The sequence below is a fragment of the Oryctolagus cuniculus genome, chromosome 13, assembly GCF_964237555.1.
Source record: "Oryctolagus cuniculus chromosome 13, mOryCun1.1, whole genome shotgun sequence".
In the NCBI taxonomy this organism is placed as follows: domain Eukaryota; kingdom Metazoa; phylum Chordata; class Mammalia; order Lagomorpha; family Leporidae; genus Oryctolagus; species Oryctolagus cuniculus.
This window is the reverse complement of record NC_091444.1, coordinates 66268331-66289174: the sequence shown is the minus strand read 5'-3', so window position 1 is coordinate 66289174 and position 20844 is coordinate 66268331. Positions and strand designations below refer to the sequence as shown.

Genomic DNA, 20844 nt, shown 5'->3' with positions numbered 1-20844 from the left:
ATTTACAAATATAAAATCTTGGGAGATATTTATGTAGTCTCTGTTTAAAAATTACATCTAGACTTTCTTAGTTACTTTTTGGCTTTCTTCATTAAAAAGAATACATTATTCTTCATGTATTCTGTTTTTTTTTTTTTTTTTTTAAGATTTATTTATTTGAAAGGAGGGGAGGGAGAGAGAAAGAGAGAGAGAGAGACAGACAGACAGACATATCAATTGCTGGTTCACTCCCCAAATAGCTCCTACAGTCAGATCTGGGCCAGGAAGAAGTCAGAAGCCAGGAACTCCATCCAGGTTTCTCATATAGGTGACAGGAGCCCAAGTACTTAGGCCGTCTTCTGCCTTCCTAGACCCATTAGCAGGGAGCTGGATCAGAAGTAGAGAAGCCAGGACTCAAACTGTGAAATGGGATGCTGACAAGTCTGCTGCTGTGGAGTAGTGGGTTAAGCCTCTGCCTGTGGCACTGGCATCCCGTATGTGCACTGGTTTGAGTCCTGGCCGCTCCACTTCTGATCCAACGCCCTGCTAATGGCCTAGGACAGCAGTGGAAGATGGCCCAGGTGGTTGGGCCCCTGTACCCATGTGGGAGACCTGGAAGGAATTCCTGACTGCTGGCTTCAGATTTTCTCAGCTCTGGTTGTTGTGGCCATTTATGGAGTGAACTGAAGGATGGAATACCTCTCTCTCTCTCTTTCTCTCTCTGTAATTCTGCCTCTCAAACAAATAAGTCTTTTAAAAAAATGGAGTGCTGCCATTGCTAGCAGTGATTTAACTTGGTACACCATAATGTACCAAGTTAAATTTTTTTAATTTATTAAATTATTTTAATTTATTTTTTTAATTTATTATATTCATTTGAAAGCAGAGTTAGAGAGAGAGAGAGGGAGAGAGAGAGAGAGATCCTGCATCTGCTGGTTCACTCCCCAGATGGCTACAACAGTGAGGGCTGAGCCAGGGTGAAGCCAGGAGCTTCATCCAGATCTACTCTGGGTGGCAGGGGACAAATACTTGGGCCATCTTCTGCTGCTTTTTCCAGGCCATTAGCAAAGAGCTGGATCGGAAGTGGAGTATCTAGGACATGAACTGGCACCCATATGAGATGCCAGCATATTGAATTTCATGTGGGGAGATTAGGAAGTGAAATTTTTAATCTAAAAGGGAATCTCTATACTTAAATTTATGTTAAAAAGAACAGTAGTAATAGTGGTAGTGAATGTACTTACTACCACTTACCTATATGCTTAAAAATGTTCAAAACTGTAAGTTTTATTCATGTATATTTTGCCATAATTTGAAAAAAGAACAGACATTATGTAAATATCTCACATTGAAGGTGAGAAATCTTAAGGAACCATCCATATGGAGTGAGCATAGCATATTGGCTTCAATATGTTGATTTATGTTTTCTGTCAGCTGTATACAATTGTGTATCTCACTCTTCTCCTAATGTGGAATTAATTGTTTTAACAGGAAGGAAAAGCTGATGCGATGCTCTCAATGCCGAGTTGCCAAATACTGCAGCGCTAAGTGTCAGGTAAGACTGCACAGCTGTGTGTAAGTGAAACCTTCACATTACCTCCTCTTAAATATGTCCTCCCTAGAACCTGGGAGTCTATTTCTATTTCTTTAAATCTTTGACTGACTTCTGTGTTTTCTTTTTCCTTTAGTGTTTATTAAAAGATTTATTTTATTATTTATTTGAAAGACAGAGGTACAGAGAGGCAGGAGAAGAGAGAGGGAGAGAGAGAGAGAGATTGCGAGCGAGCGAGCGAGCTTCCAACTGCTGGTTCACTCCTCAGCTGGCCATAACAGCCAGAGCTGCTCCATTCTGAAGCCAGGAACCAGGAGCTTCTTCTGGGTCTCCCACATGGGTGCAGGGGCCCAAGGACTTGAGCCATCTTCCATTGCTTTCCCAGGCCACAGCAGAGAGCTGGCTCAGAGGTGGAGCAGCCGGGAAATTAACTGGTGCCCAATGGGATACTAGCACTGCAGGTGGTGGCTTTATCCGCTATGCCACAGTGCCAGCCCCTTTCCTTCAGTTTTAAAATTAGTGTATGTACAAGATTGGGAATTGTGGTAGCTACTATGTGACAGGAAATGTCTACTGTCCATTTTTTGGCTCCGATCTCAAACCCATGTGTATTTGCAGCATTTTCTTGTGTAAACACATTTATTTATCTATATTCTATGTTGAAAAAACAGACATAGATTATTCCTGCACAAATTCTTACATATCTAGATTTTCTTATATCCCTTCATCTATATAGAGTTATATTTTGTATCAGCCCAAATGTTACATTACTGAATGCACCATAATCATAATTTCTTCATTAATGAATGCTTACATTTTCTTGGTATTTGCTTCTGATACAACCAGGAATGCAGGATTTAGGCATGAGCAGGGCACTAGAACCAGGGCAGAGAATCTGAAACAATTTACCCTCTTCGGCTGTTTTTCAGAGACTGCAAGAAAGCTTAGCTTGCAACATTGCTTCCTGAAGAGGTACTCTCTTTTGGGAACCACCTTCATACTGTGTTCTTCACTTGCCCCAAGTAAATAAAGTTTTCCTCTTAGCAACTCTGGAGGCTGAATAGTGAGACTCCCAGTGAATGGACCCCATTGAGTCCACTAACACTACTAATGGTGTACTCAGCATCAATTTTTAAAAAAAAATTAAAAAATGTATTATTTTTATAAAGATTTATTTTATTTATTTGAAAGTTAGGGTTTCAGAGAGAGAGGGAAAGAGACAAAGAGAGTGAGAGATTTTCTAATTGCTGTTTCATTACACAAATGGCCTTAATGACGGGTGCTGGGCCAAGCCGGAGCCAGGAGCCACGAGCCAGGAGCCCGGAGCCAGGAGCCAGGAGCTTTATCCAGGTATTCCATATGGGCACAGGGACCCAAGTAGTTGGGCCATCTTGCTGCTGTCCCAGGCATATTAGTAGGGAGCTCATTCAGAAGGAGGAGCAGCTTTGACTAGACCTGGCATCGACAGCGGGTGTCAGCATTGCAGACTGCAGTTAAACCCATTGTGCCACAGCTCAGGCCCATCCTGCATCAATTTTTACACATTTTTATACATTTCTGCATCTGAATTGTAGGGTAAATTCTTCCTAGTCATATTAATTAGTAAAAGATTATGAAGGGTTTTCAAAAATTTCAAGAAACTGAACATTATGAAATTTGTATGAAACATGTATGAATTTCTAAATTTTTTACACCAAAGAACAGTAATTTTTTAAAAGATCGATTCATTTGACAGAGTTACACAGAGAGAGAAGGACAGGCAGAGAGAGAGAGAGAGAGGTCTTCCATCCGCTGGCCCACTCCCCAACTGGCCACAATGGCCGTAGCTGCGCCAATCTGAAGCCAGAAGCCAGGAGCTGCCCCTGGGTCTTCCATGTGCGTGAAGGGACCCAAGGACTTGGGCCATCCTCCACTGCTCTCCCAGGCCACAGCAGAGAGCCGGATGGGAAGTGGAGCAGCCGGGACTAGAACTGGCACCCACATGGGATGCCGGCACTGCAGGGTCAGCCCCATCTGCCACACCACAGCCCCAGCCCCTACACTGACCTTTTAATTTCATCTTTCTATTAATGTTCTAGTAATTTCTATTCTATACAATATATAGTTGTATATGCATTTTGAATTTTATTTATTTATTTATTTTTTGACAGAGTGGACAGTGAGAGAGAGACACAGAGAGAAAGGTCTTCCTTTGCTGTTGGTTCACCCTCCAAAGGCCGCCGCGGCTGGCGCGCTATGGCTGGCGCATCGCACTGCTCCGATGGCAGGAGCCAGGTACTTATCCTGGTCTCCCATGGGGTGCAGGGCCCAAGCACTTGGGCCATCCTCCACTGCACTCCCTGGCCACAGCAGAGAGCTGGCCTGGAAGAGGGGCAACCGGGACAAAATCTGGCACCCCGACCAGGACTAGAACCTGGTGTGCTGGAGCTGCAAGGCGGAGGATTAGCCTAGTGAGCTGCGGCGCCGGCCCTGCATTTTGAATTTTTAAAGATACTGTCAAATTGCCCTCTAAGACTTTGAGTTAATTACAACAAGTACCATTAACACCTGAATTCTTTAAAGGATGTATAATTAATACTCAGCTTGACCTTTTCTTCCAACCTATGATTAACCATTTAGTAAGAAATCTAATTATGGTCCAGTGAATTACATTAAAAGTTCTACTTAGAGCTTTTGTGTCTGTGTCACCTGCCTCTCACTATTCACCCATCCTTTTTGTTACTTATTTTGTGTGTAGATGTGTAGGTGTGTATTTGTGCACACACATGGAGTTCCTTCTTTTCAGTCTAGACCATGCTTATCTGAGCAATATTCTATCTCACTTTCTGCTTTGAAAGTAACTTATTCAGCATATAAATTGATTTTTTATTTTTTTATTTTTTGTTCTGATTTTTTTTGGACAGGCAGAGTGGACAGTGAGAGAGAGAGAGAGAGAGAAAGGTCTTCCTTTTCCGTTGGTTCACCCCCCAATGGCTGCTATGGCCAGCGTACTGCGCTGATCCAAAGCCAGGAGCCAGGTGGTTCTCCTGGTCTCCCATGGGGTGCAGGGCCCAAGCACTTGGGCCATCCTCCACTGCACTCCCGGGCCACAGCAGAGAGCTGGACTAGAAGAGGAGCAACCGGGACAGAATCTGGCTCCTCAACTGGGCTAGAACTTGGTGTGCCAGCACCGCAGGTGGAGGATTAGCCTATTGAGCCGTGGCGCTGGCCTAAATTGATTTTTTACAGATTTATTTATATATTTGAAAGACAGTGACAAAGGAGAAGGAGGGGAGAGAGATAGAAGCTTCCACCTGCTGGTTTATTCCCAAAGGGCTGCAATGTCTGGGGGTGGTTTGGACTGATGTTAGGGGCCAGGAACTCCATCCAGGTCTCCCACATGGGCAGCAGGGGCCTAAGTACTTCTGCCATCATCTACTGTCTTCTCAGGTAAAAAAGCAGGAACCTAGATTGGAACTGCAGCAGCTGGGACTTGAACTGCACCCTGACATGGGATATTGATATCGCCTATGGTGGCTTAATCTACTGCAGCACAATACCAGCCCCAAGTTAAGTGATATTTTTATAAAATAAAGTATAGGGGCTGGTGCTGTGTCGTAGTGGGTAAAGCCACTGCTTGCAGTGCTGGCACCTCAAGTAGACACCGGTTTGAGTCTGGCTGGTCCACTTATGATCCAACTTCCTGCTAATGCACCTGGTCCAAGTCCTTGGGCCCCTGCACCCACATAGGGTACTCAGAAGAAGCTCTTGGCTCCTGGCATCAGCCTGGCCCAGCCTCGGCTGTTGTGGCAATTTGGGAAATGAACCAGCGATAGAAGATCTGTCTGTCTGGCTGTCTCTCAATTTCTCTGTAATTTTGTCTTTCAAATAAATAAATAAATCTTTTAAAAAAAGAGTCACGATGACGGAATTGGGAGGGAGCTTACTGCTCTAGTCTAGAGGAAGATAACTAAATAATATGCAGAGAGTGCAGTTTCAGGACAGTTACGGAGAAGATGGCAGAGGAAACTCCATGCACATGAGAGGGATGTTGTGGACCTATGTGGAGGTGTAGTCCTGCACAACTCAGGACCCCAACAGCTGAAAGCCTCACTATAAGCTTTGGAATGAGGTGAGAACAGACTGCAGCAGCCCAAGCCCCTGGTGATAAAGCTGTGGGAAGAGTCTGGAGTTCAGTCTAGCTTGGAGCACTGTGGGGGACAGTGTACCTGCCAACCTAGAGGCAAAACAAAGGGGGTAGGTTTCTCTCTCCATGACCACCTGGCGCTAGCATCCTGGAACCAGCGGAGAGAGGGCGGACACAATTTTGGACATTTGCAACAGCTATGCAAGCTCTTGTCCATGCTCCCAGCATTCAGCAAAGAGGAGAAGCCTGAATCTGGCTGGGAGAATTGACAGGGGCCTGGGAGATCGTGACTGTGGTAACCTTGTGTGCTGGGACTGTGAAAACACTGTGGCTACATGGGAGGGCTCAGGGTGTGGCTGGGACATTGAACAGTCACTGTGGGCAGCTCCACATGCTTGGGGCTCCCTGATTCCCTCCTGAGGGTCATTGCTGCAGGATCTGTATTCACACTGAGGACTGCATAGATCCTTTTTGTAGTTTTTGTGGCAGCACAGATGAAATTGTACCCAGTGGGGCTAGCATCCAGGCATTGGTCTCCTTTGAGGAGAAGAGGCGAGCATGAGACTAGGTCAACAGACCTGAACAAATCTCCCTTCTGATTAAAAATTAAAAAAAAAAAAAAAGATGAGATTTACCACATCCAACTTTGGTGTCACCTAAGATACTCCCCTCACCATGGAGCACTGAACAGAGCTCTCTGACCACACCTTGTACATGGCTCTGGGAATTCACTTTAAGAACAGACAATCCACTAAGCCACAGAGGCATAGTTCAAAGATAAAAACCGTCACAAGGAAAAAACAACAAGTATGACCAGAAATGCCTAATAATAAACACAGCAATTTGAGAAATAAGAATAAGGAAACAACATGATGCCCTCCAAAGAAAACAAAATTTCAATACTAGAATATGAAGATGAAGAGATTGATGAAATGCCAGGAACAGAATGCAAAAAATTGATCATAGGATTACTTAGAAGTAATCAGAAGCAAATTCATGAGCTAAAGAAATCTGTACATGACATGAATAAAAATTTTTCACACGAAATTGATATTTTAAACAGAAATGAAAATGAAATATTAGAAATGAAGAATTCAATAGAACAAATAAAATTATGTTTTAAAGCCTTGCATATAGACTTGGTGATGCAGAAGAAAGAATATCTGATTTATAAGACAAATCTCTGGAAATTTTATTAAGAGCAAAAACAAAAAATAAGAAAACTAAAAATGTGTTGGAGATTCATGGGATGCTATCAAATGACCCAACATATAGGAGCTTCTAAAGGCACAGAAAGAATGGATTAGAAGATCTTTTTAGTGAAATAACTACAGAACACTTAGCTAATATGGAGAAATAAAGGGACGTCCAAGTACATGAAGCACATAGAACTCCTCATAGACATGACCAGAAAAGATCTTAACTACAACATATTGTAATCAAACTCTCCACAGTAAAACATAAAGAAAAAATTCTAAAATGTGCTCGAGAGAAATGCCAGATTACTTTCAGAAGATCTGCAATTAGACTCACAGCTGACTTCTTGTCAGAACTCTACAGGCTAGGAGAGAATGACGAGATATATTCCAAATCTTAGGAGAAAAAAACTGTCAACCCAGAATACTAGCAGAGTACTCTGATTACTCTGTAAAGCTCTCATTTATGAATGATGGTGAAATAAAGACCTTCCATAACAAACAGAAGTTGAGAGAACTTGTCACTACTCATCCAGCTTTACAAAACATGCTTAAGGATGTGCTACACACAGAAACACTGACACAATGTCATTACTATGCAAGAAGGTGAAGGCAGAAAATCTCCCAGTAAAAGAACCAAGGAACCCCAAAGTAAACAATAGGAATATTTTTGGGAAAATGGCAGGGTCAGGCTGTTACTTAATTTTTTTAAAAGTTTTTTTTTTTTTATTTATTTTCCTTGAAAGTCAGAGTTACACAGAAAGAGAAGGAGAGGCAGAGAGAGAGAGAGAGGTCTTCCATCTGATGGTTCACTCCCCAGATGGAGCTGCACTGATCCGAAGTCAGGAGCCAGGAGCCTCCTCCAAGTCTCCCATGTAGGTGCAGGGGCCCAAGGGCTTGAGCCATCTTCCACTGCTTTCCCAGGCCATAGCAGAGAGTTGGATTGGAAGAGGAGCAGCCAGGACTTGAACCAGCGCCCATATGGTATGCTGGTGCTTCAGGCCAGGATGTTAACCCACTGCGCCACAGTGCCAGCCCCCCAGGCTGTACTTATCAATAGTCACCTTGAATGTAAATGGCTTCAGCTCTTCAGCCAAAAGATACAGACTGGCTAAATGGATTAAAAACAAACCCCATCTACCAGTGCACAATACTTTCTCTGGGAAAGACCACATGCTAGGCCATAAAGCAAGTCTCAGGAAATTCAAGTAAATCGAAATCATACCATGCACGTTCTCAGACTAGTGTGGAATGAAGCTGGAAATCAACAACTCGAGAATCTCTAAAACATATGCAAACACATGGAGACTGAACAACATGCTACTGAATGAACAGTGTGTTATTGAATAAATCAAAAGTTAAATCAAAATATTTCTGGAAATGAATGAATACAAAATACAATATATCAAAACTTATGGGATACAAGAAAAACAGTGTTAAGAGCAAAGTTTATAGCAATTAGTGGATACATGAAGAAATTGGAACGGCACTAAATAAATGAGCCATCAATGCACCTCAAAGACTTAAAAAAAAAAAAAAAAACACACAGCAAACCAAAACCAAAAATAGTAGGAGGAAAGAAATAATTAAAATTAGAGAAGAGGTAAATGAAATTAAAACAAAAAAAGAACAAAAGATCAGTGAAATGAAAAGCTGTTTTTTTTTTTTTTTAAATTGACACACCATTGGTCCAGCTAACAAAAAAGAAGCAAAAAAACCACTGCTGGGGCCGGCGCTGTGACGCAGTGGGTTAATGCCCTGGCCTGAAGCACCAGCATCCCATGTGGGTGTCAGTTCGAGTCTTGGCTACTCCACTTCCAGTCCTGCTCTCTGCTATGGCCTCAGAAAGCAGTAGAGGATTGCCCAACTCCTTGGGCCCCTGTGCCCATGTGGGAGACTGGAACGAAGCTCCTGGCTCCTGGTTTCGGATCAGCACAGCTCTGGCCTTGCAGCCAATTGGGGGGTGAACCATCAGATGGAGGACCTCTCTCTCTTCCTCTCTCTGTGCAACTCTGACTTTCAAATAAATAAATAAATAAATAAATAAACAAACACCACTACTACCACCACCACCACCAACAACAAAAAAAGAGGGATAATACTCAAATCAATAAAATTAGAGATGAAAAAGGAAATATAACAGCCACCACGGAAATAAAAACACTCATGAGAAATTACTACAAAGAGCTGAATGCCAAGAAATCAGGAAACCTAGAAAAAATGGATAGATTGCTGGACACATACAACCTACCTAAATTGAATCGCTGATAAAGTCCCTCCCAGGAAAGAAAAGCCTAGGAACAGATGGCTTCATTGCTGAATTCTACCAGACATTTAAAAAAGAACCAACTTCAGTTCTTCTCAAGCTGTTCAAAACAATTGAAAGGGAGCAAATTCTTCCAAACTCCATCCGTGAAGCCAGCATCACCTTAATTCCTACCTGAAAAAGATACAGCAGAGAAAGAGAATTACAGATGAATTTCCTTGTTGAACATAGATGCAAAAATCCTCAACAAAATACAAATTGTTGAACTCTTTACTTAGTATAGCATACACAGAAGTTTATTTTTCCTTAGCAATTAATTTAGTAAAAAATCTACATATTAAGAATAAAATCCAGGGGCCAGTGCTGTGGCGCAGTGGGTTAATGCCCTGGCCTGAAGCCCCAGCATCCCATATGGGTGCTGGTTCAAGACCCGGCTGCTCCACTTCCTGTCCAGCTCTCTGCTATGGCCTGGGAAAGCAGTAGAAGATGGCCCAGTCCTTGGGCCCCTGCACCTGCATGGGAGACCCAGGAGAAGCTCCTGGCTCCTGGCTCCTAGCTCCTGGCTTTGTATCAGCGCAGCTCTGGCTGTTGCGACCAACTGGGGAGTGAACCATCGGATGGAGGACCTCTCTCTCTCTCTCTGCCTCTCCTCTCTGTGTAACTCCAATTTTCAAGTAAAGTAAATAAATCTTGTTTTTTTTTTTTTTAAATAAAATCCAGAAGAAACAAAACAATATTTGGTGAGTATGCTTGAAACTGGTTTTCATTTTTTTTTTAAACTGTCCTTTCTCCAGGGATTGATTTTAGCTCCTTTGTCAAAGATTAGTTGATTTTAGATTCATGGATTGATTTCTGGGGTTTCTATTCTATTCTACTGATCTACATCTTTTTTGTATGTGTGCCAGTGCCAGGCTGTTTTGTTTATAACTACCCTGTAGTATGTCTTGAAATCTGGTATTATGATACTTCTGGTTTCATTCTTTTTTGTTTGTTTGTTTTATGATTGCTTTAGCTATTCATAGGCTGTCTTGTGTTTCCATATGGATTTTAGCATCATTTTTTCTAGATCTATGAAGAATGTCATTGAATTTGTATGTTGCTTTAAGTAACATGGACATTTTGATGATATTGATTCTTCCAATTCACGGACATGGAAGATTTTTCCATTTTTTTGGTGTCTTCTATTTCTTTCTTTAATGTTTTGTAATTTTTGTCATGGAGATCTTTCGCCTCTTTGCTACATTTTTTCCAGGGTATTTACATTTTTTGGTTGCTGTTGTGAATGGGACTGATCTTACAAGTTTTTTTCTCAGCTGTCACATTGTCTGCATATAAAAAGGCTATTGTTTTTTGTGTGTTGATTTTATATCCTACCACTATGAAACTCTCTATGAGTTCCAGTGGTCTCTTACTGGTTCCCCTGTTTACAGAATCATATCATCTGCAAACAGGGATAGTTTGATGTTCTTTCCAATTTGTATCCCTTTGATTTCTTTTTCTTGCCTAATGGCTCTAGCTAAAACCTTTAGGACTAGCCTGATTAGCAATGGTGAAAGTAGCCCTACTTGTCTGGTTGGATCTTAGTGGAAATGCTTCCAACTTTTCCCCATTCAATATGTTGTTCTCTATGAGTTTGTCTCAAATTGCCTTGATTGTGTTGAGGATTGTTCCTCCTATACCCAGTTTGCTCAAGTTTTAATAATGAAAGGATATTGTATCTTATCAATGTTTTCTATGCATCTCTTGAGAAAATCTGGTTTTCATTCTTCAGATTGTTAATGTGATATACCACATTTATTGATTTGTGAATGTTGAACCAAACCTGCATCCTTGGGATAAATTGCACTTGGTCAGGGTGAATGATCTGCCTGATACGTTGGATTCAATTAGCCAAGTATTTTCTTGAGGATTTTTGCATCTATGTTCATAAGGGATATTTGTCTATAGTTTTCTTTCTCTGGTGTATCTTTTTCTGGTTTTGCAATTAAGGGGATGCTGGCTTCATAGAAGGAGTTTGGGAGAATTCCCTTCCTTTTGACTGTTTTGAATAACTTGAGAAGAATTGGGATTAGTTCTTTAAAAGTCTAGTAAGGGGCTGGTGTTGTGGTGTAGTGAGTAAAGCTGCCGCCTGCAGTGTTGGCAACCCATATGGGTGCTGGTTCAAGACCTGGATACTCTGCTTTTGATCCAGCTCTCTGCAATGGCCTGGGAGAGAAGTAGAAGATGACCCAAGTGCTTGGGCCCCTGCTCCCATATGGGAGACCTGGAAGAAGCTCCAGGCTCCTATCTTCCCATTGGTGCAGCTCTGGCCATTGCGGCCATTTAGGGAGTGAACCAGTGGATGGAAGATCTCTCTATGCCTCTGCCTCTGCCTTTCAAATAAATAAATCAATCTTTTTAAAAAAAAAGTCTAGTAGAATTCAAGAGTAAAGTTATCTGGTTCTGGGCTTTTCTTTGTTGGGAGGGTCTTTATTACTAAGTCAGTCTCCATCTTGATTATTGATCTGTTTATGTTTTAAGTTTCTTCGTTCTGCAATTTTTTTTAAAGATTTATTTATTTATTTGAAAGAGTTACACAGAGAGAGGAGAGGTAGAGAGAGAGAGAAAGAGAGGGAGGGAGGGAGGGGGGAGGTCTTCCATCCTCTGGCTTCACTCCCCAATTGGCTGCAACGGCTGGAGCTGCTCCGATCCAAAGCCAGGAGCCAGGAGATTTTTCCGGGGCTCCCACACAGGTGCAGGGGCCCAACGACTTGGCCATTTTCCACTGCTTCCCAGGCTATGGCAGAGAGCTGGATCAGAAGCAGAGCAGCTGGGCCTTGAACCTGTGCCCATATGGGATGCTGGTGCTTCAGGCCAGGCGTTAACCTGCTGTGGGACAGTGCCGGCTCCCCGTTCTGCAGTTTTGACAAACTGTGTGTGTTCAGGAATTTATCCATTTTCTCTAGATTTTCCAATTTGTTGGCATATAGCTGTTGTAGTACTTTCTGATGATTCTTTGAATTTCTGTGGTATCTATTATACATCTCCTTTTTTCATCTCTGATTTTATTGATTTGGGTCTTTTCCCTCTTTTTTTTTTTTTGTTTTTTTTTGTTTTTGGTTAGTTGGGCTGATGATGTATCAATTTTTTTTTTAAAAACCAACTCTTCACTTCATTGATCTTTTATATTGTTTTTGTTTCAGTTTTGTTTATTTCTGCTCTAATTTTAACGATTTCTTTCCTCCTACTAATTTGGGGTTTGGTTTTTATTATTTTTCTAGGTCCTTGAAATACATCAATAGATCATTTATATGATACCTTTCCAGTTTCTTGATGTAGGCACTAAATGCTAGTGCAATCAACACTGCTTTGGCTGTATCCTATAAGTGTTGTATGTTATATCGTAAACTTCATTTGTTTCTAGGAATTTTTTTATTTCTCTTTTGATTTCATCTATGACCCTCAATTTGTTCAGCAAGGTGTTGCTCAGTCTCCATGTTTTTTGCATATTTTCTTGTGATTCTTAAGTTGTTAATTTCCATCTTCATTCCATTATGGTCAGAAAACATACATGATATGATATAAATTTTTTTTGAATTTGCTGAGACCAGCTTTAAGGTGTAGCATATGGTCTGCTCTAGAGAAAGTTCCATGCACTAATGAGAAGAATGTGTATTCTTCAACCGTGGGATGAAATGTTCTGTATAAGTCAGTTAGGTCCATAGTACAGATTAGCTCTCTTATTTCTTTGTTGATTTTCTGTTTAGTTATTCTTTCCATTGATCAAAGTGGGGTTTTGAAGTCCCCATTACTGTTGTACTGAGTGTATGTCTCCCTTTAGATCTATTAACATTTGTCTTAAGTAGCCAGGCACCCCGGCATTGGGTGCATATACATTTATCAGTCACATCTTCCTGTTGAATTGATCCCTTAATCATTACATAATGCCCTTCTTTCTCTCTTTTAACAGTTTTTGTGTTAAAGTCTTTTTTGTCTGATACTAGGATGGTTATTCCAGCTCATTTTTGCTTTATTTTATTTGTTGTCTTTGTTCTTAATTTTGTCTTTCACTATTATTCTGGGTTTTATAGTTTTAATTGAGGATTTTAAGTGATTGTAGTATTTCTCCTACATTAGTATATCAAGTATACTTCTTTTAAAAAACTTTCAGTAATTTCTCTAGAGTTTGCAGTATACATTTAGAGCTAAACAAAATCTACCATCCAAAAACACTTTACTGCTTCACACGTTGTTACCTTATACTGACGAAAGAACCCTGATTCCTCCTGTCTTGGGTCTCTTGTGTCATTGCTGTCATTTATTTGACTTTCACATCAACCTACATAAATGACTACATTGTTACTGTTATTTTGAGCAGACTGTTAGCTATTAGTGCAATTAAAAATTAGAAAAAAAGTTTTTTAAGGTTTATTTATTTGAAAGAATTACACAGAGAGGAAAGGGGAGAGAGAGAGTGAGAGGGAAAGGGAGAGAGAGAGAAAGAGAGAGAGAATTTTGCATCTACTGGTTCACTCCCTGAATGGCCACCATGGCCACGCTGGACCAGACTTAAACCTGGAGCCAGTATCTCCATCAGGGGCTTCCACATAGGTGCAGGGACACAAGTACGCTGATGCTCTTCCTTTCTTTATAGATTCAAGTTTCTAACCTTCATCATTTTTCTTCTGTCTATGGACTTTTTCTTGCTATTAAGGTAGAGTCCCCCAACTTTTGTTTATGTGAAAAACATGTTTATTTCTCTTTCCACTTTTGAAGAATATTTTTGAGTACAGAATTCTAGGTTGGCAACTTTCTTCCAGCATTTTGAATATTTCACTGCACTATCCTGCTTACATGATTTCAGAATAATTATTATCTTTGTTCCTTTATACATAGCAAGTTTTTCTTAATCATTTTGTGCTGCTAGCAGCATTACCCAAAAACCCCAAGAGTAGGTAGTTTATAAAGGACAGAAATTTACAGTCTTGTAATTTTGGAAACTGGGAAATCAAACAACAATGTGCAGGCATGTGGTGAGAGCAATGAGAGCAAGAGGGACTAAACTTTCCCTTTTATAGTAGCATTACTCCCACAAGTGAGGCAGAGCCCCATGACCTAATCACATCTTAAGTCCCACTTCTGTATACTGCTACAATGGCAGTTACATTTTAACATGAGTTTTGAAGGTTACCAACATAAAAACCTTGGGGGCTGGTGCCATGGCACACTAGGCTAATCCTCCTCCTGTGGCACTTGCATCCCATATGGGCGCCGGGTTCCAGTCTCGGCTGCTCCTCTTCCAGTCCAGCTCTCTGCTGTGGCCTGAGAGGGCAGTAGAGGATGGCCCAGGTGCTTGGGCCCCTGTGCCCACATGGAAGACCAAGAGGAAGCACCTGGCTCCTGGCTTCAGATCAGCGCAGCTCCGTCCATTGCAGCCATTTGGGGAGTGAACCAATGGTGGTGGTGGGGGGACCTTTCTCTCTGTCTCTCTCTCACTGTCTGTAATTCTCTCTCTCAAATAAATAAATAAATAAAATTTTAAAAACAAACAAAGAAACATTAAAACCCTAGCAGTTTATTTTTTCTCCTATTACTTCCTTCTTTTTCTTTGATTGTTGGTTGAAAATAATATGGATATGGAGGGTTAGGGTTTTGGGTTTTTATTCTGTTAAATGTTCTCTGAGTTTCTTGGGTCTGTGGTTTGGTGCTCAACTTTAATTTGGGGCAGATTCTTGGTCATTATTCCTTCAAATATTCTTTCTGTTCAGTTCTTTTCTCCTTCTGGTAGTCTCATTACACTATTGGCATACCCTTTATAGTCATCTCATTGTTCTTTTTTGAAAGCATTTTTTCTCTACTTTTCGCATATGATGATTTGTATTGAGGTATACTCAATCTCAAATTTATTTCCTTTAGCTGTGTTGAATCTTCCAATAAGTCTTTTGAAGGCATTCTTTATTTCTGTTAGGTTGTTTTTGATCTAAAATTTCTTTTTGGTTCTTTCTTAGAATTTCCATCACTGTGCTTAAAAAAAATCTGATCTATTTTTTTTTTAAAGATTTATTTATTTATTTTATTTTTTTTATTTTTTTATTTTTTATTTTTTTTTATTTTTTGACAGGCAGAGTGGACAGTGAGAGAGAGAGACAGAGAGAAAGGTCTTCCTTTGCCGTTGGTTCACCCTCCAATGGCCGCCGCGGCCAGCGCGCTGCAGCCGGCACACCGCGCTGATCCGATGGCAGGAGCCAGGAGCCAGGTGCTTTTCCTGGTCTCCCATGGGGTGCAGGGCCCAAGCACCTGGGCCATCCTCCACTGCACTCCCTGGCCACAGCAGAGAGCTGGCCTGGAAGAGGGGCAACCGGGACAGAATCCGGCGCCCCAACCGGGACTAGAACCCGGTGTGCCGGCGCCGCTAGGCGGAGGATTAGCCTAGTGAGCCGCGGCGCCGGCCTATTTATTTATTTTAAAGTCAGAGTTACACAGAGAGCGAAGGAGAGGCAGAGAGAGAGGTCTTCCATCTGCTGGTTCACTTCCTAATTGGCTGCAATGGCTGGAGCTGGGCTGATCCAAAGCCAGGAGCCAGGTGCTTCTTCCTGGTCTCGCACACGGGTGCAGGAGCCCAAGCACTTAGGCCATCTTCTACTGCTTTCCCAGGCCATTACAGAGAGGTGGATCTGAAGTAGAGCAGCCAGGTCTCGAACCAGCTCCCATATGGGATGCTGGCACTGCAGGCAGCAGCTTTACACACTACGTCAGCCCGTCCAGTCTATTCTTGCATACTGTCTACTTCATACATTAGAATCCTTAGCATGTTAGTCATAGTTCCAACATCCCTACTGTATCTGAGTCTGATATTAATACTTGGTCTTTCTTGAAGCAATGTTTTTTTCTCTTACAGTATGTGTTTTAATTTTTTGTTCACATATATGTTGTAAAACGAAACACCATAAATGGACCTTTCATAATGTAGTGATAATGTATAGGGGAGGGCAAGTGTTCTGTGCTATTTGAATTAGCTCTTAGGCTTTTGGTGAGCCATGTCTCTGGACTGTGAACCTCCCAAGTAGTGTTCAGTTTAGAATCGCTGGTTTGACTAATGCTAGTGGAGCTTGGTCTGTAGGAGGAGTTTCTCGGTCGCTGCTGCTTGTTCTGAAATGATTACAGCAGAATACTGCCTGCTGGAGTGCTGGGGCCTGCTGGGGAGGCTGTGGCTCTGGATTATTTAGTGTGTGTGTCAGAGTGTATGTATCCATGACTCCTTTGCTGGCCCTAAGAATTGTCTAGCTCTGGGAGATTGAGTAAATCTCTGCTTAGCCTGAAGGCTTTAAAAATGTTAAAATATCTTACTATTCATCAAATTGAACTAGATTGTTTGTTAGAACGCTCCATTGCTTATTCCAGATAGTACTAATGGTGGGGATATGTTTTGAGACTCTCTGGCAGACTTTTAGTTAACTCTTTTTCTGTCACTTTTCTATTCCGTTCTCTGACATACTGTGTTTAGTCTTTTTATTCTAGATCTGGAGCTATGCTTGAGTTTAACTTGGCAGTTTGGCTCTCCTCTTAGAAATGGCTTTGGTGGGGATTGCCCTTTATGGTGTCCACTTGTGTCCTTCTCCTGTAGCCTGTCTTCTTTTCAGAAACACTTTCTGACTTACAGATAAGGTTAAAAATCCTTCATCCATTGTTGGCTTTTCCAATTCACTCTGAGAATTAAAAATTTGATAATTACTTTAGTTGGGGAAATACAGTGTATGTGCTCCCATCTGCCATACCGTACATGGACCCAATATTGATATTTTTATTAATATAGCATAGAAGTTTTTTCCAAATGTGATTGAAAATCCATTGCAGTGAATGATTTATTTTGCTCTATAGCTAAAATAAAGCAATTAAGTCAATCTATCCTAAAATAATCTCTCACTAGATCAGGGGTTGGCAAACTTTTCCTGTAAAGGTACATTTAGTAAATATTTTAGGCTTTGTGGGCCAAATGACTTCTGTAATAGTTATTTAGTTATGCTGTTGTAATATGAAATATATGAATGCAATCAATGAGTTTGTCTATATTCCAATACAGCTTTGCAATAAAAGTGGCAAGATTGGTTTGACCTCTGGGCTATCATTTCCTGAACCCTGCACTAGATGATGAATCACTAATGTTACTGTATCTCATATTATAAAGTTCCTTGATTAACCAAGAGATTGTAATTCTTGTTTTTAAAAGAAGTAATAGTTTTATTTCTTCTGTCAGTTTCCTATCTCATGACCATCTTCCTGCTGCATACCTTCTTTATATTTTGCCCCATCTATTTAATTTGATTAAGGCTATTATGAAGGTGTTCTTGGTCCTCATTTAATTCAGCTTTCAGTAAGCTTTTAAAGTGATGACCCTGAGATCTATAAGCCTAATGTCTGTCACTGAATCTCAAGAATGCCATAGGGAGATTTTTTTGAAAAATTTTAATCAACACTTGTCACTCAGCTGTAGCTATAAAACAGCATGCTTAGCCTTCCAGTTTTGTTTTTCCAGATTTTAGATCTGCCTGCATCTGACAACATGTAATTCAGTATTGGACTACGTTTGATGCATAAAGAAAGAGGTATTATTTATTTGCTGTGAAACAATCTTGAACTGAATGGCAAACAATTGGGTCTATTTTCTTCCCTGCAAGTTGCATGACAACTCAACTTTTCTAAAGTTTTCCCATAGAAAATCTCTGAAGATGATTGTGAGTGGAGTGAGTCTTGAACATGTAAAAAAAAAAAATTACTGTGACATTTCACATGGAAGATGTTTTGTTTATGATAGTTAATTATTGAATAAGCTGAGTAAATAGTAAAAAGTGTTGAAAAAGTTGGCTTAAAATAATTCACTTTCTTATTAAGTTTGCTTAATGACTCAAAATCTGAGGAAAACCACTATTTTAAATTTTCATTGCTAACTAAGCAAAACCTGGGCAGTTTTCAGGCCTATTTTAACATAATTCAGATATCTGCTAGAAGTAGAATCATAAAATTATAGACTTTTATAATTGAAAGGCTGTTTTAGAGATCTTTCAATCTAATCCCTTATTATTTTTCCCCCAAAGAAACCTTTTATTTAGTGAGTACAAATTTCATAAGTACAACTTTAGGAATGAATATAGTGATTCTTCCCACCATACCCACCTTCCCACCCCAACTCTCATCCCACCACTTCCTCCCTCTCCCATTCCAGTCCTGTTCTCCATTAAGGAAAAAAAAAAAAAAAAGAAAGAAAAAAAAAAGAAAAAAACTGTTCCTCGACAGTCAAGACAAGGGCTATTCAAGCCATTGCTTCTCAAAGTGTTAATTAACTTCCACATATTTCCTTTTAAGTGCTCTAATAGTTATCATAGATAAGGGAGAACATATGATATTTGTGCCTTTGGGACTAGCTTATTTCACTAAGTATGATATTTTCCAGATTCATCCATTTTATTGCAAATGACTGAATTTCATTTTTTAAACTGCTGTATAGTATTCCATAGAGTACATATCCCATAATTTCTTCATCTAGTCTTCAGCTGATAGGCATTTAGGTTGATTCCATGTCTTAGTTATTGTGAATTGAGCTTCAATAAACAAGGATGTGCAGATAACTCTTTAATTTGCTGATTTCATTTCCCTTGGGTAAATTCCCAGCAGTGGAATGGCTGTGTCATATGGTAGGTCTATATTCAGATTTCTGAGATATCTTCAAACTGAGTTCCACAGTGGTTTTACCAGTTTACATTCCTACCAATAGTGGATTAGTGTTCCTTTTTCCCCGCATCCTCACCAGCATTTGTTGTTTGTTGTTTTCTGCATGAAAGCCATTCTAATGGGGGTGAGGTGGAACCTCATTGTGGTTTCGATTTGCATTTCCTTGATGGCTAGTGATCCTAAACATTTTTTCATATGTCCGTTGGCCACTTTAATTTCTTCATGGGAGACCAGGATAAGTACCTGGCTCCTGCCAACGGATCAGTGCGGTGCGCCGGCCGCAGCGCGCCAGCCGTGGTGGCCATTGGAGGTTGAACCAACGGCAAAGGAAGACCTTTCTCTCTGTCTCTCTCTCTCTCTGTCCACTCTGCCTGTCAAAAAAAAAAAATTTCCTCTTTTGAAAAATGTCTAGGCCAGCACCATGGCTCAATAGGCTGGCTCATCCTCCGCCTGTGGTGCTGGCACACCGGGTTCTAGTCCCGATCAGGGTGCCGGATTCTGTCCTGGTTGTTCCTCTTCCAGTCCAGCTCTCTGCTGTGGCCTGGGAGTGCAGTGGAGGATGGCCCAGGTGCTTGGGCCCTGTGCCCCCATGGGAGACCATGAGAGGCACCTGGCTCCTGGCTTTGGATCAGCACCGTGCGCCGGCTACAGCGCACTGGCCATTAGCGGCCACTGCGGGGTGAACCAATGGAAAAGGAAGGTAAATTAGTCTGTAGTTCTATTTCTCTGTTACATATTTTTCGAGTTTAGGAATTAAGGTGATTCTGACTTTATTGAAAGAATTTGAGAGGATTCCCTCCCTTTCAATTGTTGTGAATAGCTTGAGAAGAACTGGAGTTAGTTCTTTAAATGTCTCATAGGATTCAGCAGTGAAGCCATCTGGTCATGGGCTTTTCTTTGTTCGTAGGAGGGTCTTTATTACTGATTCAATTTTTGTCTTATTAATGGGTCTGTTTAGTGCTGTATCCCATAAGATTTGATATGTTGTATTGTTGTCTTCATTTGTTTCCAGAAGTTTTTTATTTCTCTTTTGATTTCTTCTGTGACCCCACTGTTCATTCAGGAGCATGCTGTTCAGTCTCGAAGTGTTTGCTTATTTCCTGGAGATTTCTGAATTGCTGATTTTCAGCTTAATTGCATTGTGATCTTAGAAGATACATGGTATGATTTTGATTTTTTTGAATTTGCTGAGACTTGCCTTATGATCTAGCATGTGGTCAATCCTAGGTAAGGTTCCACGCACTGGTGAGAATAATGTGTATTCTGCAACTGTAGGATGGAAAGTTCTGTAGATATCTCTTAGGTCAATTTGGTCTGTAGTGTAGATTAACTCTGCTCTTTCCTTGCTGATTTTCTGTCTGTTGTATTAGAGTCTATGTCTCCCTTTAGATCCCTTAACATTTCTTTTAAATAGCCAGGTGCCCTGAAATTAGGTGCATACACATTCATGCTAGTCTCATCTTCCTGTTGAATTGATCCCTTAATCGTTACCTAATGTCATTGTCTCTTCTAATAGTTTTTGTGTTAAAGTCTATTTTGTCTGACATTAGTATGGCTATACTAGCTGTTTTTTGGTTTCTGTTAGCATGGGATAGCTTTTCCCATCCTTTCTCTTTAATTCTGTGTGTATCTTTGTTGGTTAGATGTGATTCTTGTAGTCAGCTAATAGATGGGTTTTATTTTTTAATCCATTCAGCCAGCCTGTACTTTTTAGCTAGAGAGTTGAAGCCATTTATATTCAAGGTGACTATTGATAAGTAATGGCCTGGCCCTGCCATTTTCCCATAAATATTCCTATTGTTTACTTTGGGATTCCTTGGTACTTTTACTGGGAGATTTTTCTGCCTTCACTTTCTTTCATAGTGATGACCATGTGTCTGTGTTTCTGTATGTAGCATATCCTTAAGCATGTTTTGTAAGGCTGGACAAGTGGTGACAAATTCTTTCAAATCTGTTTGTTACGGAAGGTCTTTATTTCACCTTCATTCATAAAAGAGAGCTTTGCTGGGTACAATATTCT

General features: G+C 40.7%; 1 protein-coding gene across 1 annotated transcript in view; it reads left to right on the top strand.

The window, feature by feature from the left end:
- The window catches only part of SMYD3 (SET and MYND domain containing 3), a 777767-nt gene that overhangs the window by 178901 nt on the left and 578022 nt on the right, over window positions 1-20844 (top strand). The window contains exon 2 of the mRNA XM_002717632.5: window positions 1471-1534. Coding sequence (XP_002717678.2) covers window positions 1471-1534 — 64 coding nt within the window. The remainder of the gene's footprint in view (window positions 1-1470; window positions 1535-20844) is intronic.